The sequence below is a fragment of the Thunnus maccoyii genome, chromosome 3 (genome assembly GCF_910596095.1).
Source record: "Thunnus maccoyii chromosome 3, fThuMac1.1, whole genome shotgun sequence".
Classification (NCBI taxonomy): Eukaryota; Metazoa; Chordata; class Actinopteri; order Scombriformes; family Scombridae; genus Thunnus; species Thunnus maccoyii.
The window spans coordinates 17,237,278-17,264,243 of NC_056535.1; the positions used below are offsets into that span (position 1 = coordinate 17,237,278).

General features: G+C 39.3%; 3 protein-coding genes across 6 annotated transcripts in view; 1 reads left to right on the forward strand and 2 right to left on the reverse strand.

Moving 5' to 3' along the window:
* The window catches only part of LOC121891954 (AMP deaminase 2-like), a 32,588-nt gene extending 30,046 nt beyond the window's left edge, over positions 1 to 2,542 (reverse strand). For 2 of the 3 annotated variants that reach the window (XM_042404694.1, XM_042404706.1), the window contains exons 1-2: positions 2,343 to 2,542; positions 2,022 to 2,092 (exon numbers count right to left, since the gene is read on the reverse strand). In XM_042404694.1, coding sequence (XP_042260628.1) covers positions 2,022 to 2,031 — 10 coding nt within the window. In that variant the 5' untranslated portion in view covers positions 2,032 to 2,092; positions 2,343 to 2,542. Of the gene's footprint in view, positions 1 to 2,021; positions 2,093 to 2,297; positions 2,317 to 2,342 lie in introns of those variants that run through there. The other variant, XM_042404701.1, reaches the window with a different exon arrangement.
* LOC121891998 (amphoterin-induced protein 1-like) lies at positions 1,768 to 26,814 on the forward strand. 2 transcript variants are annotated; one of them, XM_042404735.1, is made up of 6 exons: positions 1,768 to 1,903; positions 1,989 to 2,113; positions 4,284 to 4,391; positions 21,815 to 22,089; positions 22,426 to 24,056; positions 24,561 to 26,814. In XM_042404735.1, exon 5 carries the CDS (start codon positions 22,494 to 22,496, stop codon positions 24,030 to 24,032), a length of 1,539 nt encoding a protein of 512 aa, XP_042260669.1. In that variant the 5' UTR covers positions 1,768 to 1,903; positions 1,989 to 2,113; positions 4,284 to 4,391; positions 21,815 to 22,089; positions 22,426 to 22,493; the 3' UTR covers positions 24,033 to 24,056; positions 24,561 to 26,814. The 2 variants fall into 2 exon arrangements, with proteins under 2 accessions (XP_042260669.1, XP_042260678.1); XM_042404744.1 differs by lacking the exons at positions 1,768 to 1,903; positions 1,989 to 2,113; positions 4,284 to 4,391 and having other exon boundaries at positions 21,806 to 22,089; positions 22,426 to 26,814.
* Positions 6,625 to 13,071, reverse strand: LOC121892007 (G-protein coupled receptor 61-like). Its single transcript, XM_042404757.1, has 2 exons — positions 12,168 to 13,071; positions 6,625 to 10,355 (listed from the first exon to the last, which is right to left on the reverse strand). Exon 2 carries the CDS (start codon positions 10,150 to 10,152, stop codon positions 8,749 to 8,751), a length of 1,404 nt encoding a protein of 467 aa, XP_042260691.1. The 5' UTR covers positions 10,153 to 10,355; positions 12,168 to 13,071; the 3' UTR covers positions 6,625 to 8,748.
* Positions 26,815 to 26,966: the final 152 nt, after the last annotated feature.

A 26,966-nucleotide genomic window follows, 5' to 3' on the forward strand; every position in this document is an offset into this window, starting at 1 on the left:
TGAATGTGGCAAACTGATGTTGCCATGAAGTGTGATAATTTGTACAGAGAGCTGGCACTTGGTAAAAAGCCACTTTAAGATATACTGTACCATTGTCCTCTAACTACACTTAAACGCTTCAGACTGTAGGATTATGCCAAAAAATGTTGTATATAAACTGACATCTGGAGTTACTGTGCAGGCTGAACATGATCAAGTCTTATCAGAATTCTCAATGTTTATTTAGAACAAATTAAAACATATGTGGATCAGATATTTAGTCATACAACTGTGGCTTATTATCTGAGACACTCAAACCTAAAAACATTTAAACCTATGATGCTAATGTCTAAAACTAAAGCACAATCTATGCAATATTTTTTGTTAGGATTACTGTGAAATTAGGCCAAAGCGATTGAAAACTATTAAACTCCGGTCCCAAACTACACCCTGCAGATTTTGAACAGACCACAACATAGAACAATCAAATTAAATGAGTGTCACAACAAAACCTTGCAAAGATGAATCTGGTGGGTGGCTGACAAAAGTGTAAGAAGTCAAGGTTTATCTTTGCCAAGTTAAAAAAAAAAATCTTGTTTCAGGGTTTCTCCAGCCTTTTCTGAAATCTGACCCAGTTTTTGAGTGAGCTGACGCTCACCATCTGGTGCAGCGGCAGCAGCAGCAAAGGCTAAAAAACAGAGGCCTACTTTTTGTTTAAAAGAAAAATGAAATGCATGAATATGTCACATTTAACTAAAACCAAATCACTTATATTCTCAAGGCCTTACCTGCAAACAGGAGGCAATTATGTTGCCCTGATAGATCTTGTTATTCCCTCTTTGGTTTTCTCTTTGCCTCTGCTGCTTGGTCAAGCTTTCTGTCTGCACACCCCTTTGCTAAAAATGAGACCACTGTGCATATCAATGGCTGCTTGGGGATTTTTTTTTTTCACTCCTTCAGAGCAAAGCTCATGGAATTCAGCATTTTGTTTGCAGAGGCCATACGCCAAAAAAAAAAGAGAAAAAAAACCCCACAGTGTTCTCTTTTTCCATGTATAGCCTGTTTATAAGTAATGTGACCTGCAAAATGCCGTCAAGCTCAATTGAGCAAAGCGTGCTTGTCTCTAATTAGATTACATGCACATCACATTCAAAGGCTGACATTGATGAACTTATGAATGACAAAAGCAAATCCAGGATTATTTTAGCATTTCACAAACACAGTCATGGCATTAGACTATTAATAGCACCGATTCCACTGATCACAGCACTGGAGAGTAACTATTTGCTAAAATTTAACTTAAACTGAGCACGGTGGGGTTTATTTGTTTTACACTTTCACTAGATTTTTGATGATAAACCGTACTCATCTGTATTTTTTTTTTTTTTTAATGCAAGAATTAGGACAACAAAACCAGGACATTTAAGAGAGGTTAACATGGAACTGCTTGTCTTTGAGAGAGATTTGTTAGGAAGAAAAGTCAACTTTGGGAAACATTACAGTATTGAGGAGAGAGACTGATAAGACTATTGATCATATAACTATGCTGCTGAGTGGTCTCCAAAAGCTCTACTTTTGCATTTTACTTGGGCAGTTTCCAACACTTGTAGACTTCATCTGAAAATATCACTACTTTTACTATAAACCTCACACTTCAGTAATAATTAGGCCAAGTAATGATTGTTTTTCCTTATCTGAATGGAGGGTCTAAGGACAGTGTTGTATGATGTAAAGCTTGTAAAGCATTGAGGTAAATTTATATATTTGGGCAACATAAAAGAAATTGACTACAGCATTCTGGTACTCTAATAAAATAGAGAAAACCTGTATCACTGGGTGTACAAGCCTCTTTGGTTATTGCAAGGCCACTAAAGAATGTAAAGTGCCCAACAGAGACCTCTGAAGGAGTTTTAAGCTGCTTGAGGTAAGCAGTTATCTTAATAACATTATGGGTTATGCAACCTCGACAATAACTAGGTTAAGTGTTTGTGTTGAATTGCTCTTGACAGATGTCTGCACTGTGTCACTGCTTGTTGACTTACCACCTGACATAGCTGAAGACTTAGCTGGCAGCAGATGTAGACTGTAGTGGCACAAGAAGACCGGAAATGTCCTGCAGAAAACACACAGCACGGTATGTAAAACTGGCGAGAGATAACGTAGCTAGCGGGCTGATGAGTTACCTATTATACTGAGACCTGTTAGCTATTATTAACGTTACTGTTACTGTAAAGTTGGAAACTATCTAGTAAGTTAGCGTTAGTTTACTACATAGTAACGTTTCACATAGGCTAGTGCGTTAGCTGTTCACTACAAACCTCAGTGACGTTAAGTTAGTTTAACTATCTGTTAACGTTTATTACCTGACGTAACTTCTCGTCAGTAGCCGTTAGCGTAACTGTCGATAAATTTCACCTTGACTTGACCACGTGGGTTTGTTTTTTTAAGGCAGTTTCCTCAAAAACAACAAGAAGTTTTAAAGGAGCCGCCCGCTGTGTTCCAAGGTTTAGAGGTTACTAATGTTAAAATAGAGCAGATACATTACAGCCAGATGTCCTGTCGGGGGTTAGACACACACACACACAGAGGGAAAGGGGAGGCCGGAGAGCCAGGTCCAGCCCTCAGGATGCATTTTACTACCTTTTTTTCCCATTATATTTCCTGTTAGCATGTACTTTGGACCATCAACCACCTTCAACGCGAGGCTGTTTGGTCTCAAGGGGCCCCAAAACTCCCTTTTGACATGTTTCTGGCGAAGTGATGTAAATGCAAATTGTTAAGGTACTACAATTGCATAAATAGTTATACAAGTATGAAGTTTGGCAGGAAGTATCCTGAAACAAAGGGGGAAGTAGCTTGCTGATATTCTATTTTAAAATATTACCCACAACATCCTCAAAAAAAAAAAGATCATTTTCCAGCACTTTATGGTGAATGTCAAAGCCTCACTTGTATATAGAAAACTCACCAAAGTTCATACACTTCAATTTGAGCCCAAGATGACCCTTCTGTCTTGAAAATTACACTTGCTGTGGCTGAAATTCTTCACTATACCTCAAATCAGAGTAAACAGAATTTTCAGATGCATCTAACAATATTAATATGGCCTCCCATTTGTCCATGTCAGTTTTGTTGAATTTAACTGTCATTCTTACATTACCAGGTATGGGGAAATTTAACTATAACTTGGTTCTCATTTTGCTGTTAACAATCACTGAGGACAATTCCTCAAAGTGGAGTTGAAGAAGTATTGAGATCTTATACTCAAGTTACCACAATGTAAGGATACTAAATTACAAGTAAAGTCTTGCATTCAAAATTACACAGAGGTAACAGTAAAGAGGTATTATCAGCAAAAACATACTTATAATATCTGTAATAGTAAAATTAATCATTATGCAGGCAGAATGGCCCCTTTCAGTGTTGTATTATTGTAAATTATATAATGGAATTATTATTAGGTGCGACTACATGTAAGTATAGTTTCAGTGTTGTAGCTGGTCAAGGTGGAGGTTGTTTTGACAATTTTACATACTTTTGGATAATGCTGCAACTACACTTAATTTCATTATCGATTAATTTGTCAATTCTTTTCTCAATTAATCGATTTAGTTGTTTGGTTTAAAAAATGTCAGAAAATGGTGAAAAATGTTTATCACCATTTCCCAAAGCCCAAAATACAAACTTAAGATTTCTTGTTTTGTAATTTTGTAATAATCATTGCTGCTCTGCTTTTGGATAGTTTCATTGCAGTACATTGCAAAGGATCACATTTTATATGCATATTACTGACTTTTAAACAACAAATCTTAACTTGTAAATAACTAAATCTGTAAAATGATGTGGTGGAGTAATACAGCATTAAAATCAACAGATAAGATGTGTAACAATTAAGTAGATCCTATCTTAACATGATATTGATATGATGCTCACTTGTACTGTACAAGTTTCCATTTTTAATGGCAAACTACCAGCATTTGATCAGTAGGGATCAATAAGATTTGAAGGTGTAGATGCATGGCTGTGGTGCCACATGTAGCTTGTGCTAGTAGTGTGGTGTTTTGTGAACTGGTCCATAATTAGAGCAATAGCTGATGATTTTCCTCAGAGGTGGTGATTAAACCCTTCTTACAAAGCTATTGTACCTTATTATATTCATACACACAAGACATTTTAGAAGCACACACTCACTTCACAAAGTTATCTGTGTCTTCCTTACTTTATCGTTTCTCTCTGTTACTCTCTAACAGATACTGTCTTGTCCTCCCTTTTTACATGTTCGTCTGGGTTTGTTCCTGCCACAGAATCTGCCTGCAACCCTCTTGTCCATCTGCTTCCACCTCTTCTTGATAAACAGCAGCGTGATACATGTGACGCAAAGGACCAACCTCCATCTGGAGTCAACTTTTTGGGTTTGTTCAGTGACAATATTGGCCTCACAAGACAAGGTCAATAACAATTACAACTGAAATAAGATTTTGAGGGAACAGCTGGTCTCTCCATCTTTACAGTGGCAGCAGAATACATTGAGGACTGCTGCTCAGAATCTCCCCAAAATGTTCATTTGAAACCAAATCTTACCTTGGCTGCTGTATCCCATATGGCTAACAGCATTATACTGTATAATCATGTGCCCTCTTGGAGTTGGCCTACTCCATAAATATCTATCTCTACACATGATGTATGTTGATTTTATTTTGTAAAACTAATTTGAAAAATGATTTATTGAAGCTGCCCTAATACATATTTTTATATTAACAACGGATCAAATGACTAAGTGTAGTGTGAAAGGTGTCACTTGGTCATAGTGGCACCCAACTTGGCAGTTCCCCTGAGCTCTATGGAGCAGTTTAGCATCACAGAAAAAGTTAGCAACTAGCTGATGAACATAATGGAGCATTAAGCAGCTAAAGGGTCAGATATGTTTCGCAGGAGTTGGTGGAGACCAAAACAGAGCTAAAAGGAGGGTAAATATGTAGATACAAACACAACTCCAAATGATTTCCACTGTTACAGCACAGTACAGTTGCTAACATGTACACCTACTTTATAGGTGGCAGTATGTGAGTGTTTACAGCTGGTTCCACTGCCCCCAAGTAACTTAAAAATGTCAATTAAAGCGGTTTTAAGCTTGTATAGATTCCACTTTGGTCTTATTAATTTGTCAAGTCTTTGTTCCATAACAAACTGAAGCACTACCTACTTTTGTATTTTGCCCTTTCTTCAGTATATCCACATATATATATGCCCCTCTCACTTCCCTCTTTCACTTCTTCTTTTGGCTCCCTGTGCACCCCCACACTCTCCAGGTTGTTATTCATCATTTCATTCCAGCCAAACGCCCTTTGCCCTTCTGCAAGCACTCAGTACATACTGACAAATGCTTTACACTCTTTACCTTATGCTGATGTAGCCACAGTGTCGTACTGTACAGGCATACCTATTCTCCACTGTGTCACTGGCTTTCTGAAATCTGTTCCAGGAACATGTTGTGTCCCTTATTTGCCATCATCTTTTGTTCATTGCTTCTGTTTTTCTTGTATTAGGGAATTCTTTTTTTATGTGTTGCAGTTAGCTTTTATCTTAACACATATACATGTGTAGTATATTTTCAAAAACAGTTTTCGGATTTTGTTTTGCATTTCTTTCATCTCTCGCCATCAGGTTAGATTGATTTCATTCCTAATAACTGGTGTTATCAGCAGCACTACTTAAGCATATTACTTTAAAATAGCACAGTGGTAAAATAATTGTTACTTTTAAAAAAAAGAACCAACGTAAATGCAAGGCTAAAAGTCTACTTATACAAAGCACATTTATGTATACAAACATTTCACACAATATGAAATAATAATTCTGAATCTGGATTATGATACTAAAACCTTCTGTGTCAGAATATATCTTTTATGTTTACATATACAGTACCAGTCAAAAGTTTGGATGCACTTTCTCATTCAAGTGAATGGGAAAGTGTATCCAAACTTTCAACTGGCACTGTATATTCTGTAGTTATGAAAGTAAATAACTCCAGCATTTCCAGGAAGCAATGAAAGGTAATAACTAAACACAGAGTACAGCAGAATGTGGAAAGCCAAAATATCAGAGTTTACAGTATGAAATACTCACAAAAGCAATCCCAGATTGTGATAAAATAACAAAAACAAACGTCAGCTCTGAATTAGCCTGGAATATATTTTAAGAAGTCACAGATAAGGGTGTCTTGTTGGATTCTGAATAGAGCAGGCTCCTCCTACCGCCCACTACAGCACTGAGAAATGTCACTAGGTAATAATTTCCATGGGGATAGCAGAGCCCGGTGAAGCTGGGGGCGGTTTGACTGAGGTCCATCGTTGAGGTGTGAGGCCTGTCGCACACCAGCATCTTCCAACTGAAACATAGCATCAAACAGTAGCAGAATGGATTTGTTTAGATTGAGTATCTCTACATTTTATTCTGCTCTCAAGAAGGTTAGATTAGGTCCATATCTGAGCAGTGGGAGAAAACAGAGAGTTGGGAGTTGTGCAAATGTAATTCATTACATTTTTACAAATCTATTTTTCTATCTATCAGTCTTTTCTTTCTGATGAAGGTCATACCAGTGGCTTTGGCCTTTGAAGTTTAAATGTTACCTTAAGGTCAAAGTGTTTGAACTGCATCCTTCTACCCTCCTCTTTGCAGTGGGATATCAAAGCAAAGCAGGGAGATTATGCCACACACACTGAATTACATAGTACGAATACAGAACACTGAGATGTTGAGTAAAAGACGCTTTAAAGACCCTAAATGTAAAGCAGATATTTGGTATCACTATTTGTGACAGAAACCCCATATTTTAGGGAGAATTATGAAAATGCATCGGAAATGTTTTACAAACATAGAAACTCTTTATTACAACAGTATCTCTCGCTCAAATTTTAGCCATATATTTTCCGAACACATTCATATCATTGCAGTACAGTGGTCATTCTTTTATTTTAGAAAAAACTATCTCTGAACAAGTGAAAACCCTAACACAAACATTCAACATCATTCACAGTTTTGGGATATTTTAGACGTGATGAAAAGAACATTATCAAGCTCAAGTTTGATTTTGGATTGGCATTGTCACTCAAAAACAACCTTTGGAAAAAATATCTTAAAAACCCTGTATCCACATTAAGAAAGGAAGTGTTTCAATAAAACATTTCCACATATAGTATTATCCCTAACAGTTTGCTATAAAATATTACTTCAACTCATCATCAAGCTCAAGTTGAAAAACAATATCAAAGTCTGCACCCTCATTTCAAATAAAACCTCAACAAGGAAATGTTGTCATAACATTAAAATAGTGTGCAGGAATCATACTTGACATGGAACTGCACAGGACTGGATAATATTTTTTTTTCCCTGCATCTGAGGTACTTTAAAAAACCCTGTCAAAAAATCTAAATGTATTCTTCTTCCAGGATAATAATCTCCACAGCTGAAAAACACACAAAGAAGGCAGTTACTGCATACGGGTCAAAATACATCAGCCTCCTTGCAATGAAATTCATAACAAGTACTCACCAATAAAAAGAAAAATGGTTGTGCAGAGTGATATACACAACCAACACTTATACAGTTTTACTAAACATAACATACAGTTTAGTACATCAAACGATGTAAGGAAAAGAATCATGTGCATCAAGAGAACACTGTTTTTTTAAGATCTATGTCCAAATACACTGATAAATAGAAAGCTGGGTGACCCTTAAAATGAGTTATAAACTCAACTTAAATCCTAAACTGTGTCGCAATAGATCTGGCTTGCTTTTAGGAAAGGATGTGTTTGGACAAGCACCAAAGAAAGGAGGACAAAATTCAGAGATTTATCTGTAAACAACTTGTAGCATTTCCATGACCGTTAGGCCACAATATGTATACCTCCTAATCCAATATGATCAGATTAGTTTAAGGGTTATAAATGGCATTATCACTGACGAAAGCCCAACTACCAATCAAAAGTGACAGAAGTGCTTTTCCTTCAATGGATCCTGCTTTATGGTCATAATTTTGTGTATTTTATTGCTGTCTTCTGTGACATTACTTTACTTACAGTTAACCAAATCATTTACAAAATCATTTTCAAAAATAATCAACTGTCCAGAGTCTCAAGAAATTAATTATTTGGCATTAACATATACACTCTGTTGGTGTGTGGAACCATTTAATCTTCATTTATGAATACCGAAGGCAATTCGTTGAAATAGCAGAACATCGCTGCACAATAATAAAGTCATTAAATGAAAGGGGGCCTGTGTATTTCAAGTGTTTCCTAATTTGAGATCAAAAGGAATATTCTGAAAACATTTAACTCTGAAAACTATTCAGTTACCTTCATATAATCAAACAATAATTAATGTGATTTTTTTAAATTAAAAAAGGCTTTAACAAGTTACATCAATAATAATTCACTGAGTCATTTACTGTACAGAGCTGAGCGGTTGTGTGGAAGGCCAAAATACAGCCATTTTTTAATTCTAGCAGTAATTTCCCTGTTCACAAACAACAGTTTGAAATGCATCTCAAACAACTGCATTTAACTGTGTCATCGTGACTGTTTTCAAAAACTAGGATGAAAACCAATGAGGCAAAGTGCAATGATTCAAATATACAATTTAAAGTCATTTAAATGAACTGAGTTATCTGTTGGCCAGCTTTCAACATTTTTTCACTGAAATGACTCCTTAAACACTTGAATGATCAAAACTAGACTTATTTTCAGAAAATAAAGATGTTAAAAACTTAATTGTCTGTATATATATGGTTGTTTTTCGCCTGTTCAGTCTCAATAAACTCTGAAGTCTCCTCTGCAATTTGTCCAGGGATACGGAAATCAATGGGTATGGGCTGTGCTGGCTCAGGTGGTTGGGACTGAGCCACGGGGCAGCAGGCCTCCCCCTTAGGGCTGGAGGTGCTGTGAGAGTTTTGAGGATCCAAGTTGCAGCCAGTGCCCTGAAGAAACTGGAGGAAATTCTCCTCTATGGATCCCTCACGGCTGGGAAGTCTATCCTCCACCTCAAACCCTGCTCGACGAAACAGGCAAGGCAGATGCTTACCGAGCTCCTCTCGGATCTGTCTGTTAAGACAGCCATAGAAGAAGGGATTGGAGGTGAAGCAGAAGTAGCCAATCCAGGTGACCACCTCCTCCAGAGAGGCCAGCATGGCCGGAGGGCTGGCAGCAAGTGCTGAATACAGGTGGAAAGTAAAGTAGGGCAGCCAGCAACAAAGGAACTGTCCACCTACTGCTGCCAACACTGCTGCAGCCTTTCCTCCCCCAAAGGGGCGCTGCGGAGTTGCTCTTCCTGTCCCAGTCCCTGTACCAGAGCTAGTAACCATCGTGGAGCGGCTGCTAAGTGATTCCGACCGCTGGCGCCGAGGTGTGTCCATCCAGGTAGGCAGAGGCCCGTGGTGCATGGCTGCTACTCGAGCCACTTTAAACATATTGCAGTACACAACAAGAATGACCAGCAGTGGACACAGGAAATACACCAGAGTAAAGAGGACCATGAAGGCCAAGCGGTTTGACCCTCCCCCTGTCCAATGCAGTGAACAGCGCCTGTGACCCTGAGCAGGGGGAGATGGGACAGCCCCACCTCCTCCTCCGCCAACCCCACTACTCTCTAGAAGAGGAGTTCTTCCACCTTGCAGGAACCAAGCGAGCAGCGGCAGAGCAGACATGGCCAGGGCTTTGACCCATATCCCCACCAGCACCGAAGCTACTAGGCCAACAGTCATCTTTACTTCATAGCGCATGGGGTGTATGATGTAGTAATAACGCTCCACGTTGATGACGGAGATAGAGAGGATTGCAGCGCTGACGAGGCACACACTGAGGAAGAGGTAGCTCCTGCACAGGGCCTCCCCGAAGAAGGCTCGGCTTGAGAGCATGCCAAGGGGCATCAGCACCAGGGCTGCCAACAGGTCCACCAAGCACAGGTGGAAGACAAAGGCAAACTTGTGGAGCTGTGGGGCCTTGGCAATGACCGCCATGACAGCCACATTACCCACCACAGCTAGCAGATCCATGAGCAGCATGGCCAGCAGGGCTAGCGACTGGGACAGAGCCCAGCCCTCAGGCAGAGAGGAGGCAGACACGTTGGACATGAGCTGTGGGGGTGGGTGGGAGGAGTTCCACGTTGGCTCCATTGAAGGGTGGGATGAGGCAGGCAGGCAGAATCAGTCACAGGCCCATCACCCATCCTTCACAGCCAGGAAGTACGGCCAGAGAACAGCGGCTTGAAAATGAGGTCAAAAGCTGCCTTGTAGTCCGAAGGATGATGTGATCGTCTGGAGGTTCAAATTTTACAAATGTACTAAATCTTCATGTCTGCCATCAGTCACAACCCACCCTAAGAAAAAAGACAGACAGAGTATGATAAGTCTGTGTACCTGTTTTCATCTGTATTCCTAACACAACCTCTTTTTTTGCACTTCTGGTTTATTTGAACAAATCCTACCAATCAGTTGCTCATGCTAAGTCTCACTTTTGCCCCAGCTATTATTAAGATTAATTCACTCTGATGAAGTTTTATAAAATCCTCCTCAGCTTCTCAAATCTCTGTTAAGGCAATCTTACTGATAAGGTAATCCAAAGCCAACCCTCAAACCAATTAACTCATGTAAGTATGCATTATTCAAGGCGGGGACATTTGCCACCTTTTTAGCAGCTAGCTGATAGAACTGAGTGAGTAAAATGAATTGAACAATTAGAATTCATTCACGGTTGAGCCACTTGAACAGGTCATGGTTCCTGATTCTGCAACCAAATCAAAATGTCCAAAGCACATGTGTATCATAACAGTCATCCTCTAGAAAAATAAAGGGTTTCAGATCACCTTCTTTACACTTTCATTAACATCAAAAAATGTCAAAGATAAATCTAGTCTGGTTCTTGCTGAGAAGCTGCAGGTGATAAATGTGTTTCAAGCACACATCCTGTCAATGCATGAATGCAAGATAATTCCCCAAAACCAATCCTATCACTAAATAGGTAATCGCCCTTCTCCATCATATCTACACCTGCTGTGAAATCTATGATATAAATCTATATGCGTACACAGGGTGTAAACTGACTGTGTATGAGTATGTTTTCTGACAAAAATACAATTGCTGATTTCTGGAAGGCCTTGTCAATGTGTACACCACAGGTTCAAGATTATATACATACACACTAAGAAAACACTACACTCGTTACCCAGTAGCAATTTGTTATTTTGACCCAGTGTTACACACAACAAGTTTTAGCTAAAAATGGTTACAAACGTATTATTTCCTGTACAAAACGATGTGCATATGACATTCAAAAGATAAACACGTTATTAACAATCAATAACAAACCAAGTTTGGGTAAATATCCCAACAGTAAAATAAAAAATAACACTAAACTGGGTCAAAACCGCCCCTTGTCTTGAGTGGCTTTCTATGTAACATTAACCCAGTAATGTGTTGGTGCTATATTGACCCAAACCCCTGGGTGTGATTTTTGTGTGTGTGTGCTTTTACTTGCGTACATGTACCGCAATAGCATATCTGCCACCATGAAAGCCCTGATCACTTGGCATGACTACTGGTGACTTTACTGTTTCAGATAGAAAACCTGAGGGTATTTGCAGATAGCAGAAGCTGTCTGCATATCAGCTGTGCCTAGCCTTTACAGACAACCAACAGACATGGTGGCTGCTGGTATATGCATGTGTCAGATGAAGAAAATCCAGTTGCTTACTACAATATATGCCTTCTGCCACAGATGTAACAAAAGCCCAGGGTGCTCTGCCTCGCATTCAGTGATAACAGAAGGAATCAGGGCAAAAACTGAGCTCTAACCTCCCTCATCACCTATGAATGAGCTCAGTAAGCTATGTCTCTAAATCACACACAGGGGTACTCCCAATTCAGTTTAACCCCACTGCCTGGTTTAGTCATGTCTTACCGCCTACTCATTGATATATTAATCATTAATGCATTACACCCACTGTATAAAGCAAGGCCAATGTTCTGTATATCATATTACAATTGAATTAGATTTATTCATTGCACTCAGCAGTATATAATCATCAGATTAGATGAAGAGGATGAGAACAAGCGAGAAAATGTGGTGAGAATCAGGGAGCGTGAGGGGAAGAAACAGAAAGAGAGAGAACAAGGCAGAGAGCATTATGTACCTGAATCAGAATATTTCCTGATGCAGCTGTCTGCTGCTTTGGTCTCTGAGGATGAAAACCTGGTTTTCCACTGCTGAGGCACACAGTGGACATCAATCACTGTGCCTTGTGAATGCTGCTGAGGTACTTCCCACTGTAAGAGCCTGTTTCTCCTCCCGTCCCTTGATCTGCCTTTTGCATCCTCTCCCCGGATGACTACAGCTGTGGCAGCAGAGGTTTTTCTGAGCAGCGATGCTGATGTAAATGCTTGCAAAGGCACCAGCTCACTCTCTGGTTTCCCCCTCCACTCACACACAGTGACTGCAGAGATGGAGCAGGAGGCAACTAGAAACAGGACCAAAGCTGCTGTCTCCACAGGGTCCTAGTGTCCTTAGTCTCATGTCAGTTCTTACCCTCAGAAATTAGGAATTTATATACAGTGTGATGGAAATACTAGGGATGTATTAGCATTGTGAATAGATTCTTTAGCTGTTCTGTCATGATGGCTCTTGGGATGACTATCTGTCTGTTAGTCCAACATGTCTCGATATCATCAAAAACTATTTAACTGTCATGTACAGATAATGATCTTCAGAGGATGAATCAAATTACTTTGATGATCCTCTGATGTTTCCTCTTGCGCCACCATCAGGTCAAACATTTTTAGCTGCTGAACAGTTCAGATTATGAGAGGACACCTTTAAAAGTACCAAATGCCTGACAGCTTCAGCTAGTACTTTGAGATAATGCTAATCTTTTATCGTGCTAACATGTAAAATGCTGACCTGATTTTAAAAAAACATGTTATATCCATGTTTAGAATGTTACCATGCTAACTGTAAAAATTTTACATGCTAAATGTTACTAAACACCATGCAGTGTCAACATAGAGACTATTAATATGCACGCTAACTGTAGGCATGCAGACTGTATGCTAACATTAGCAAGTTAGCAAGCAGGTGGGACTCTAACAGGGATACAACAGGACTGCAGGAATGTTGGCTTGCTAATTTTAATATTCAGATTAAAGCACAATTTAGCCTAAATTCACTTCTGAGCCAAATCTGACGATGCAGAACTGAGCTGAGTCCTAAAGCTGCCACTCTATGGGGGGTTAATGATGGCGTTACTTATATGACCTTTCCTCTTTCTCCACCCTCCAAATATGGACTTTTAATCTTGTTTTTCACACACTTGAGTGTAAACACTTTTCTATTCTTGATATATGACCTCCAAGTGACCTTTTGGTGTTAAATCCTTGCACACACACGCACACACATGATGCATGACACCTCGCCCTCATATCTAATCCTTTATTTCCACCCTTCTCTCATCTTTATTTATTTTTGTCATTCAGTAATGATTTGGGTAGTAATTTCAGGGATTAGAGTGTCCTCCAGTACAAGATTTACTGAGACAGTGAGGCATTGATTAGGCCAGGCCTCAGCCTCCACCATCCCAGCTTCTCAAACTGGGGCTCCTGTTGCCACGGTGATCTTTTTCATATACAGTCCATCTCATTGCTCTGTCTGTGGAGGACAATGAAATCTGGGCTATTATGGGTAAGGCTACTCTACTGAAGAAGCAGGCATGGAGCTGCTGAGTCCTAGGTGTTTTTCATTTGCATTTGTAAGGTTCCCAATGATAACACACGTAACATTTGCATTTCATGGAGATCGCATCTTGCACCTCTTTCGCCATTAAAAAGCATGTTTGATTCTGCAGCACATCTCATGATTGATTGATTAATCTAGTTCACTAATAGGCTTATTAGAATAATATCACTGGTCAAGTCAATGTGAGAATGGGGGTCTTCTGGTTGAAATATTATACTGTTTGTTTCTTTGAGCCCACATATCAGTGTAGTTAAAGCACCAGGAACAATAGAGTCAGTTATGAATGAACTGGTTGCTTTACATATACCATTAAATACTAGAGCTACAATGATTGGTCGATTGACAAAAAATGAATGAACTATTTTGATAATCATTTAATCATTTAAGTAATTTTTGTAAGCAAAATTATCTGGTTTTCTGCTTTTCTTTGACATGTATTTATAGTAAACTGAATACTCTAGGATTTTGGATGGTTAGTCGGACAAAAAAAAGTAATTTTTAACCTTCATCTTGGGAAAATTGTTCACTTCTCTTTGACATTTGACTGACAAAATGATTAACTAATTAATTGAGAAAATAATTGCCAGATTAATCAATGAGAAAAGTAACCACTGGTGCAGCCGACGTATCATTTTGCCATCTTTCACCATTGTAAACCAATATTTCAGAATTATGTAGATACTATTTTTGTCCAGTTTAATTGAAATACCTTCAAATATTATACATCTCAGTAGCAGACAACCATGACCACTTTTTGTAATCAGATTCCTCACTTTAACTTCTATGTAAGCCTTTAATGACCAACTATCTTCTAAACTTTTCTAAACCTGACTGATTACATATCAACAGCATCTGTCTCTCCTTGTCAATACTTCAAACATGACACATGCCTGGACATCAGAACATAAGAAAACACACTGCAGTTGGGTGGAGACATTTAATGGACAGTGATTACTACTGTTGTTATGGTGAAGATGTATCAAGATGTCTGGTAACACTGGGGAAAGATGGGAAACACATACACATGCTTGTGTAACACCTCAAACAGTCTATATGAGTGAAACGACAATGCAAGTATGTGATGTGGTTTTGTGCATTGTGTAACTGTGTGACCGTCTGCTCACATCTGCATTCAGGCATGTACACCTGAGCATGTGTGCATGTGTGTGTGTGTGTGTGTACGAATGTGTGTATCAGGTGTTGACTCATGACAAAAATAGCAGAGTCTTGCTCGGCCGGCAGCGCCAATCACTGCCACCACAAATACAATGGTTTCCATGGCAACCTTGAAAATAGACTCCACATTCGCACTCAGAAATAGCAAAGGACGCTGCACTAACCCCAGAGAGCCCCTACTGCCAATAATAACTACCCATAGATACAGACGCACAAATATCAGCTGCACTCAGAAATAAAATCATGCCATTACATTTACCAAAACATAATTAATGCAACCTACACAAACAATCAACTCAAATTCAAATGCACATTTAGAACGGGTGTACTGAGGCATGGGAGAACATTAACCAGCGTTGTGTTCAATAACATCAAAGAAAAAAAAGCATAAAGAGATTGTTCACTGAAGCCCCACAGTACCTGACATGACTGGTGCACAGATTCTTTAACAAACGTCTTGTGAGCGTCTCACATTAATGAAATGTACACAAGTAGGTGTCATATCACATTTTTTAGATGTCTTGTAAAAGTAGAAATGTGTTGGAGTGATGTTAGTGGTGATAAAGGGTAAAGTGATGAATGTTGCCTTGGAGACACTTGGGGAGGAAGGTTTATATCTCCGCAGACTGTCAAACAGAGGATGGAGGCACAACTAAAACAAAGTGACTGTGAGTAGTATCTGCTGGTTTATTCTATTTATGCTACCAGTGAATGTTCTCCAGTCTGCAGCGTTATCATTCCTGAGATTCGTGTCTTGTTTGGAAGTGGGAATTATACACAATGTCAGATAATATCATGTGTGTGTATATTGAATCATATCAGACACAATGAGTTATAGAATTTCTTCCTGAGTCACTGTACCTCTGAAAGCAGCCATGACAAAGCTAAACAGTAAAAGTTTCCACTGGAATCTATAAATATTGAATTACTTTCAGGCATGTAGCTGCTTTGATGCAAATGTATGTAGCTTGTAAAATACAGTAAATTCACAATATGCTTTTAATGATGAGGTGAACTCTGTAAATTTGGAGGAGCTCTTAGAGATCAAAAAGTTTACCATCAACAGCTACAGTGATTCTGTGAGATAAAAGTTGAGGTCATATCTCATGGCAGCGGTGTCTCTGTGGAAACTGGAAAGTGGAAACTGAATGTATGAGAAGAGAAAACATCCAAATAAAGCCTGTTAAATGTTTGTTTTTTTTAGTTTCATATGAATCTCATTAAACACTTTTGTTTCTGACAGTCATGGCTGGCCTGAGGCTTTTACTCAGCAAAGTTTTGCAGATAACTCCACAAACTTGCATCTTGAACACGTCCTTGAACGTGCCGGTCGAGCCAGATGGTGGCAGTGTGTCCACTGTATTGTGCATGAATTACAGTAAAGCTGCCTGCTTCACCCAGTGTAACAGAGATTACAGTCATTTCCCCAAGAATTATTTTGCTATTGCATCATCTCATGGCCGCACAAAGTTATACATAAATATCAGATATAAATATAAATAAAATATCCATGCACATAAGCATAAATGCAATACACCAATACCAAGCAGTGAGTGGCAAAATGCAAACAAGGGTTGTATTTTTAACAAGTTATTGGTTTTGAATGAGATTTTCTGTTCTGTGTTAGATGGAGATGTGAATCTTAGTCCAGTTCAGCTTGTAGTATGAACTTTTTTTTATGTGTGTGCAGGATCATCCGGTGCCTAATTGTTCTTCTCTAACCCAAAGAAACCATTAAAATGTTCTTGTTCTTGGTTTGTTCTTCAAACAGAGAGCTTAAGCTCTGAGATTTGTTTGTCTAATCTCTCTGTGGCTTTTAAGGAATACTGTATCATTGTCTGATACATCTGACTAACACGTTAATAGAATTACAATAAATCCTTCAGTGAGGAAATAATGAGGCTCAATCTTTGCAGTGACTTTGAGAGAAGATGTCATTAGGTGTTTGATGCTGAAACTCCAACACAAACACAAAAATATGCATGCATCCAATATCTTTTTAATTCAGTTCAGTGAAAAAGTAACTATAAATCTGCTTGTATGTGCCAAATAAATTCCAAAATCAAGAAATAGTTTTACCTTTTACCTCTAGGCCGATGACACAGTAAAATATACATGTAAAACACAAAAAAGCACCAGTACACTCACACTTTTTCTCACATCGTGTTCATATATACAATATATTGCCATTCTATAGTGTAGTCACTCAGAATTAGTCTGTGAGTTATATGAAAAGCCTGAGACTCTGTTGTTAACCACTGAACCTGTTATTTTCTTGTAATTCAACACTAAAGTCCAAAAGAACCGAAAGGAAGATCTGTTGTGTCGTTATATAAAGATTATGTAAAAGCAACTATTATCTGCCATTTGACAACACTATCCACATGATAGACAGGAAATCATGATGGCACATTTGTAATTTTATATCCAATCATCACAATGACCTGTAATGTGGATGATCACCAACAACAATCAATCACGTCCAGTGTCAGTTCTTACAAAACACTTAAATCCATTTACATTTACGCAGCTCTTCACCAGAGAAGATGCTGATCTCATTTATCTGATGTGAGCTGGGTTTGATATTACTCTAACCTGCTGCCACTGCCCCAGTGCTGCACCTCATTTATAATTCAGAAGGGAACCGTTAATCTTCTGAGAGCAGAACGCCCGTCCACAAGGCCACTGCCTAAATCAACCCTGCCATGTGATAGCCTGCTTCCCAGCCGAATACACATCAGGTTGAATCAGCTTTGTGAACAGGCTGTTGTGACAGCAAGGAGTGAGTTTACATGACTCGCTCTGTAGCTAAAATCACAACTGTCAGGAGACAAGAAAACAGTGTAATGACAACAATGCAAGTGAAAATACTACTACATTCATCACTGAGAGTGTGTCAGTGTTGAATTAATAATTATGGCTTTGCAAAGCTGCATCAGTTATGTCGTTTGTTAAGAAGGTTTATGGATTTTAGAGCCTTGGTCTAGCTCACTTATGAATTCCACCTCATGAAAAAGGCCTCTAGGTCACATTGGTATACCGTATTGTGGCAGCAATGCTGCACATTAGAAGAACAATCGATGTCCTAATGCCAAAAACACTCACTGGTAATGATGGGTAATTACTGCTACTGAGATCCATGTCTCATTATTATACAGTGGAGGCTGCAGATGTATTGGGTCTGCACAGTTCAGTCCAAGCAACGCAGTTTGCATACAGTATGCGGTTCTGTAGAGAGTAGAGAGGGCTGAATGTTACAAACATTTTAATTAGTAACACAATGTACCATGCTTAACACATGTTAGTGCAACTTCAGTATAAGAGGATTCTGACCGAGAAAGTAGGACAACACATGGTAACAGTACACACGTCTTTCTTGTCCAGGTGCCCATGAGTCCAATTTTTTTTTTCTGATTTCTGCCTCCCAAGGATTCCCAACACTCTAGAAAATATTTTTCTTTACAAAAGTACAATGTTTCAAGCTAACATTTGCTGTTTAATAGGTATCTATAATGCAAACACAGACTGTAGCAGTGTGTAGATGGGATATTAAAAAATGTCAAAATGAAAATGTGCTCTCTACATCGTATAATTCCACTCCTCAAGTCCACAATGTACAGTTATACTGATGCATTTGGGAGAGGATGTAAGCATGGATCCCTACAGACATCCAGCGAAAAGATTAATAATGATAATATCAGATAATTGGCCTCAAGTTACAGCACTATAGATGAGCTCATTCATATACACTATGTTATCCTCTCTGTGTGTTGTCTCTTTGTTTTGACACATGCATGTAGTGAGTTATTTTCTGGAAGTGTCAGGAGGAGGTTTACATTTACTCTCTAGCATTTACTTTTTATTTGTTAAATCTTTATGTATCATTTATTGTTCCAATCATGAATAATTTAGTAAAGACATTGAAAAAGTGTACATGATAGCAACCCTGTATTTTAATAAACATGATTCTTGAGACCTATATTTTTTAGTTGAAATGACGGTATTGTCTTTCATGTTTGTTAAAACACTCTTTAACAAATACAGTCACATTCTTCTGCAATACTGCAGATGTTTTGTTTCACTTTAAGTCGTCTCCTGGTATAAGGAAGGAAACAATTAAAACTCCTCACACAATTACTATTCACTTGTAATGTGAGCTGACAGTGTGATCACAGAAAGGCTTTGATAATGGAAAAATCCTTCTGTTTAATGCAGTCGTTGGGTCCATTTGTTTAAAAGAAGAGGAAAATGAGACAAACAATTCCTCAAATTACAGAGATCACCTGTATGAAACATTTACAGCAGGTTCAAATCCACAGATGAAATTACATATCTTTTATTTCCTTTGCATAAACAAAAATGTTTCTGCCACTTAAAACAAAAATGGTTTACATTTCAATACATTTAGGATTTCTGTGGACAGTTGGATGTAAGCAGTATCTGCACAATGTAACACTGTCTGGGAAGTGAGACCTCACTGTGTGACTCGATCCATTGCAATCTTGGCCCTGATTTATTTAAACACAGTTTCAACCTTTTAATCTAGTCAACCCTTTGCTCCCACTTGGCGTCACTTCTGTGTTTACCTCCCTGCTATTTGGCACTGTTTCTAATACACGGTTGGATAAATCTCAATGAGCCATATGTGCTCGCATACGGACACATTTTTTTTCAAGTTTTTTTGTTTGTGAATCATTTTATTATTGTTTTGTTCACTCTTCTTTCCAAATGTCTCCACATGACAATCGTTTTATCCTGCAAACGGAGCTCTCACTGTTTGCTTTCATTTACATCACTCCACCACCCTCACCTACTAACCTTGGCACCATAGCAACCAGACCTGTGCACCATTTCATCTTCACATCACTTTTTATGTCAGGGTTTTTGTGTGAGATGACTTTGTGGCCAGAAGATTGATAACAAGGGATTTAATTTACTCCTGTACTTGAGCTTCATCTGTCATGGTGACGTCTGCATCGTCACCTTCTGCCCCCTCTTTTGCTTTGGACTCCCATCATAGACCCAGCATGTGTACTCTGCCATTTTCCACCCTGTTACATTGCTATAAAGATATTCTCAGTGAGTAAGATCACCTGTCTGCTCACCTGTTCCTCATTCCTCTGTATTAAGGCCAGTTTTCAGTACCAGTTTGTCAGATTCACTGTTTCCTTGCTGTTGCAGTTGTACAGTGTTCTTTGAACATTACCAGTTCCCTTGTTGTTTACATCCAGCCTGATCATTTTCAATATCTACATATCTCCCCGATGCCAGATGTAAGCATGAACATCATACCAAGTAAACTGTGTTGGTAGTCCTTACTGCTTGTCAGATATCCCAGCTGTCACAGCTCACCATACAATGAGTGTAGTACATGTCAGAGGCCAGTGTAGTTTCATACTGTGTATGTGCATTTACAACTACATCTCAAGGCTGCTGATGTGTGTCACAATGCATCCATAACAAGGTTGGAATACGAATCAAGTAAAGTGGCTTGGGACAGGACTCAATGGCTTTGAAAGCTGACTTTGTGCCACCTGGTTATAGACTAATTTAATTGAAAATTTATTTGCAGATAAGCACCACTAAGGCGAAGTATCCACTGATGGGATAAGGGCCCTCATGTACAGTAGGTCCTGCTTGTCCCTGTGTCAAAATCTAGTTTTGATATCTTCATTTTAGCAGTTTTGTGCTTACATGTTGCACATTTTTACCAAATAACTACACAGGAAACTTGGGGCATGTAGTATTTCAGCCAAGAGAAACTGAACACATCACACACACACACACACACACACACACACACACAAACACAGTGGGAGGTACAAGTGGTTAAAAAGGGGCTTACTAGCAGCTTATTAGCAGATTAATATAGTTGTGATTCCAAAGCTAAAAAAGCAAAAGCTGTCAAACTCATCAGACTCCACAAAGACAGGCTGGTCAAGCCAAGATAGAATAACCTACAAAGAGTCTCTATTACACAGAAACTAAAATGAACGCAACAAGGTACTGTGCTCCATGTTTATATCTCATTGATGTAATATAACAGTTCACAGGACAAAGCTCGGCTGGTTATGTTAACCACGCATGCTGCTCTGAACTCTCCATATTGATCCCTCACACACACTGCTGCATGCACATCACATCCTGTGCTAAAGACTGCTGCAGCTCATACACACACACACACACACACACACACACAATGAGCATTTGCCCTGTCCTTCACCAGAGTAATAAGATGAACCAGAAGGAAGGGCTGCATCATTAAAGACACGGTTGCACTGAATGAGCAAGACAATGCCGCCTTAAAGGGAAGAAAAATTAAACCATCCCAAAGGACCTCCCTCCTTTGTTTCAGGGAAAATTGCATCATGATAAAGACCAAATTAATAATCTAATGAGGAAATGAAAGGACAAAAGGCACAAGCAACCTTCAGGAAACCTCCTCCTCGTCATCTCAAAGACAACTCATTGCTCAGATGTACATAGCAATCAAAATCCAACATGTTTAACAAATATGTCAAAACATTTAAATACAGCAGCTGATTTCAGACACATAATTTCATGTTGCTATGGTGGCCAGATAAATAACATTGTAGTTGACCAGCTCAGTATGAGAACATCCTACTAATAATATTGGATTCATACAGTGCAAAGTCAATTTTTTTGCTTATTTGTACACTTCTATTTTTATTCTTTATTGTTTATAATATTGTAGTCATGTATCTTTTTTTTGAGAGGTGATGTAAATGAGAGAGAGAGAGAGAGAGAGAGAGAGAGAGAGAGAGAGAGAGAGAGAGAGAGGAAATGTGACACACCTCCTGCTCTGCTGTTTGCGCCCCTCAGATCAACTATCACATTCTTGCGTTTTCTCATCAGTGAAGACCGCAGAGAGGCTTTTCCGGGCATTTTGTGTTGTACAGTATGTTCGCCTGTTCGTCCCGGTGATGGACAGGAGGGACCGCTGATCGCCGCCGCTGCTGCTGCTGCTGTGATGAAGAGGATGGTGCTGTCCTGTAGCGGATCACCTCCGAGGCTGGACTGCTGAAGACTTCCCCCTTTTTTCTTCTCTCCGCGTCTTAAGAAACCGCTAAAAGGTATAAAGCACCGACGGACGAGACACTTCTGCCTGATGGGACAATGTTTCTGACTGGGTGAGGAGATTTGATAATGGGATGGGAGGAGGAAACAAATAACAGCATGTTAATACTCGTTTAATAATTATATTTATCTTATAATTAAATTGATGCTGATTTTAATCCCTAAAATTCACTGATGGCGTTGTGGTGACATTTTTTGCTGAGCAGTGAGAACTTTTTGACAGGGACCTGGCTGCTGCAATGCACCTCCGGGTGCATTGGAGCATGAGGTGCTGCAAGCATTAATGTGATTACATTCTGCATTTAAAGGAATTGCATCACAGTTTTAATTTTGATCTTCAGTAAAACAATGCTAATTGATTCATCTCGTTGCACAATTTGTCCTTACAGCTCCATGAGTCTCCACTGTGAAGACTAGATCAACATATTCAGACTCTTACAGTTTATAAGCAGTCAAGATGGGGCGGTCGCTCTGCCTTTCCCGCCGTGCTACTGAAGCAGTGTTCAGAAGACGCAGCTTCATCACAGTTCTACCTCTGGCTCTGTTACTGCCAACAGTGAGAGTCAGCGGGCAGTTACTGGGAAGCTCCCTGGACTGCCACAAGACTTGTGTGTGCGCCAGCAACATCATCAGCTGCTCCAGGATGAATCTAACCAACGTTCCCACAGAGCTTCAACCATATACAGCTGTGCTGGACCTCAGCTTCAACTCCATCAGCAGGCTACGAGCTGAGTGGACCCCTGTCAAACTAAGCAGGCTACACAGTCTGCTGCTCAGCCACAATGGCCTCACTTTCCTCTCCTCTGAGGCATTTGTTCATGTGATAAAGCTTCGTTACCTGGACCTGTCCTCCAACGGCCTCCGCCAGCTGGACGAGTACATCTTTGAGCCACTGGAGGACCTGGAGGTGCTGCTGCTTTATAACAACCGCATCTCCCAGATAGATCGTTCCGCCTTCTCTGGCCTCAGCAACCTGCAGAGGCTCTACTTGAGCCAGAACCAGATCTCACGCTTTCCCTTGGAGCTGGTGAAGGAGCGAAGTCGGATTGAATCTCTTAGACTGCTGGATGCCTCCTCCAACCGAATCAAAACTCTGCCCCTCAATGAGCTTCAAGCTCTGCCTGCCTGGATAAAAAATGGCCTGTACCTCCATAAAAACCCTCTGCCCTGCAGCTGTGAGCTGTACGACATGTTGGCACGCTGGAACCTGAAGGACCTCAGCTCTGTCACTGACTTCAGGGACAACCACACCTGTGTGTTGCCAGGCAAGAAAGAAAAAGTGGCCACACTGGATCTGAACAAGATCTATTTGAACTGCAGCGAGGTCAGAATCATGGATAAAGAAGCCTTTCTGGAGCAATTCCTGGTCCTGGACTGTGACACAAGGCAGAAGGATATTATGAAGAGCTGGGCGCTGCCAGGAAACATCCCTGTGTCTCAGGCTAACAAGACTGCTGTGATGCTCAAAGATGGCAACCTCCAGATTGGGCCCCTGCAAGCAGAAGACTCGGGGGTCTACACCTGCTACGCCACCAGCAACTCCTTCAATGAGACCCTGTATGTCACTGTATTGGTGTTTAACTCCACCATGAGTGGCGGGCTGGAGAACCTGAAGACGGCCTACACCACCCTCGTAGCATGTCTGGTCAGTATAGTTATGGTTCTTATCTACCTCTATCTTACACCCTGCCGCTGCGCTTGTTGTCCAGGACAAGGTCTGGAGAAAAACGACCCCACAGACAGCCTTCACTCTTCAACTGTAAGCATCTCTCAAGCACAAGAGGAGATGGGGCAAGAAAGGGGGGAAGGCGCAGGCAAGGACTTCTCTTACAGACATGTGGGCTTCCCAGAAGCCAAGGACCAGCTGGAGCAGAACGGGAGGCTGAACCCAATAGGTGAGGAAGACGAGGAGTGGCAGGAGGACAACAGAGAGAGAAGGAGGTCTGACGCAGAGTCTGTCAGCTCTGTGTGCTCTGATACCCCCATGGTGGTGTAAAAGACAGTGGCGGAGCCTGCGTGGGTAAGGTAGTGATGGCTCACTTTGTATGCTTTGAATGTGTGCAAGATTCAAAAGTTAGCATCTTCCAAAAGCTTTAGCCAGCTGTCACAGCTGGAGGCACTGATGTAGCTGCATGTGCTATTTATAAGAAATAAATTACCAGTGCAATATCTTGATGACAGCAGTTTTAAAAATACACCCAAAACATTCTGTTAATGCCCCAAAATGTGGTTAAAACAGTTGCCTACAATATTTAAATGTATTTATCTCTTATAGGATTGAAATTGTAATTTTTTGTTTGTTTGTTTGTTTGTTTATTACTTAACCACACAGAAAGTGGCATTTGTAAGACACAAAAAAATTACTTTTTGTTCTCAGTGGACATTGCAAATTGCCCTTCAAAAATGCAGTTCATGCCATAATTACTGTAATGTCACTTTTACTGCAAATTATTGACTGGACCTAAAAGAAAATGCAAAAAAAAAAATGTTTTAGAAAATTTTAAACAATACTATCTTTCAGCAGAGACGGCAAACAGCATGAAACAATTTCTGATGTTATTCCCTCTGAATATCCCATGCTGCACTTTTTCTTCTATGCACTACAAAGATGAAGAGTTATGAAGATGTTAGACTGAAGCGGCCGCTTGAAAGAGAAGCTCATTTTTATGCAGAGCTCAGTTATTACTGCAAAGTGTTCAGTCTTTATGCTATATTTTACATTCCTGATTTGTTTTACAGGACATCCTACTCCTCCTGAGGATTACTCTTATGCAATTTTATCAATTTATATTATTTGAGATTTGAGTGTGATTTAATGCTCAAGAGATAATGTGCGGCGGTAACTGAACTTCTGTTGAAGTGTTTTTAAATACTGCTTTGACTCATTTTTTTAATTTAATGTTGTATGCAGGTTTATTTTAAAGTCATTTTGGATTTTTCATAATTACAATCATTAACACAGTTTGTTTTGTGATATAATGTTGCTACTTCTGCCGCAATTCAATTTATATTGATCCGAATTTATATTAATTTAGATGAGTTTTTTTTCTCCATAACAAGAAAAAGAAAAAGTTTCCAGATAAACCAGACGATGTGGCAGTTATTCATATTGCTCACATACACACTGTAGGTATTACTGAAACTGAATTCTAGTTATTAACATCAATATAAACATAACTACTGACTATTAGCACAAATGTATGTGAAATATTGATTAAGATATGACTGTAATTTAACCCATCATTTAACAATTTTCCAAACGATACTGCAAGAAACCACATGGATGAGGTTCAACGTAGAATAATTGACTCCAATATCACAGTTTCTGGTTCAGAAAAATAAACACTAACAAGCTAAAACTCATTTAATAATAAAAAAAAATACATTCCACAACAAGTAAACAAAGTCACCCAGCTGCCCACAGTCGGTGCAGCTGCTGCAGGTTTTGTCTCCTGAGTACAGAATTCAGCCTCAGTTCTCTAGCTTGAAATGTTCTGGTTTATAATGTAAAAAAAAAAAAAAAAACATATATTATAATGCCAATTGAATGAATTCCTCTTTAGAGTAAATTTTTCATGACAGTGAGTTCAAATTCCAATAATAAATCTATTGTTATGATGCAGTTAAATTTATATGTCCAGTAGACTGGCGACATAAATGTGCATCCTGCCATATTGAGAAGTTAATAGCAGCCAGGAAGCATCTCCCAGAGGAAACAACTGAGAGCGAGTACCATCTACTGAATGCTTCTGGACATTAGTGCCCAACCCTGAGCAAATCAACAAATGCCAGCCAGCCAGCCAGCCAGCAGTCTCATAAACACGGTCAGAAATAGCAGTTTGGAGTTCAGCCAACATGCAGGCCCCTCTGGCTGCCTGATACAGCTGAAATGTAAATATAAGAGTAGCAGTTTTCAGCAGTTTCAGTAGCAGATGTCCTAATATTAGTTTCATTGCTAAAATACCTTGATTTTTCATTTCATTTTAGGTTCTCATATTTCAATTTGAATATCATATGGTGTCACAACAAAAGTCACGTACAAATAATGTCACGATCTTAAATTCACTCTGGCTTTGATCAAAGAGCACAGTTTCTAGTAATATTACCACTGCTAATGTAGAATAATTAGTAGTAGTAATCAAATAATAACTAATAATAATAGAAATAGAATTAGCTTTAGCTTACAAATTGCTGTTAAATTCAGGCTGCTCATTACAGTCCATACACACGTCACACAGTCACACCAATCCCAGATGATAGATGTAGCCATGTACAGTTCTTTTTTTTTTTTTTTTAAGAACAATTAATACCACCTTTCACTTCTCATGGTGCTTTTTCAAAAGAATTTTGATAAATAAACACCTTAATTAAATGTCTCTACATGAATTTAAGCACTGAGATTTGTCCAGATGTTGTGAGCATGGTCTAATAGTATTATAATGTAGCATCTTCATTATGTTATATCTCTCAAAGGGGCACATATCCACTGTATGCTAATGTCTCTTTTTTTCCTCTGGAATTAACCTATAACCAAAGACTGAGTTACATGCCGAGAGCTAATAGTCTACATGTTCAGTGTTTACAGTCATATTGTCAGAAGTATGTTGAGGTTACCTTCTGTATTTCTATTTCAATATATGCAATCCTGTATAAGGACTTACTGTATTTTATTATTTGCTGTATTATCTTGTGTCTTTTATTGTTTTGTTCCTGTACTTCTATTACATAAACTACAAAAATATGGCAACACAAAGTATCCACAACATCCTGTGAGGTGAATGTACTGAATGTGATGATGACCTAATCTTGATGCCTGTTTAGGCAAAGATCAGGCTTTAGTTCGCTGAGTATTAAACTCCGCCAGCCTCTGTTTCTGTGTGACACTAATGACGTGGCCTCGTTCATTTGAAGGTGAAATGCGAGACCGCAC

What these genes read in the sequence shown, in the direction of transcription:
- LOC121892007 (XM_042404757.1), bottom strand. Translation starts at nt 10,152, where the DNA reads ATGGAGCCAACGTGGAACTCCTCCCACCCACCCCCACAGCTCATGTCC.
- LOC121891998 (XM_042404735.1), top strand. Translation starts at nt 22,494, where the DNA reads ATGGGGCGGTCGCTCTGCCTTTCCCGCCGTGCTACTGAAGCAGTGTTC.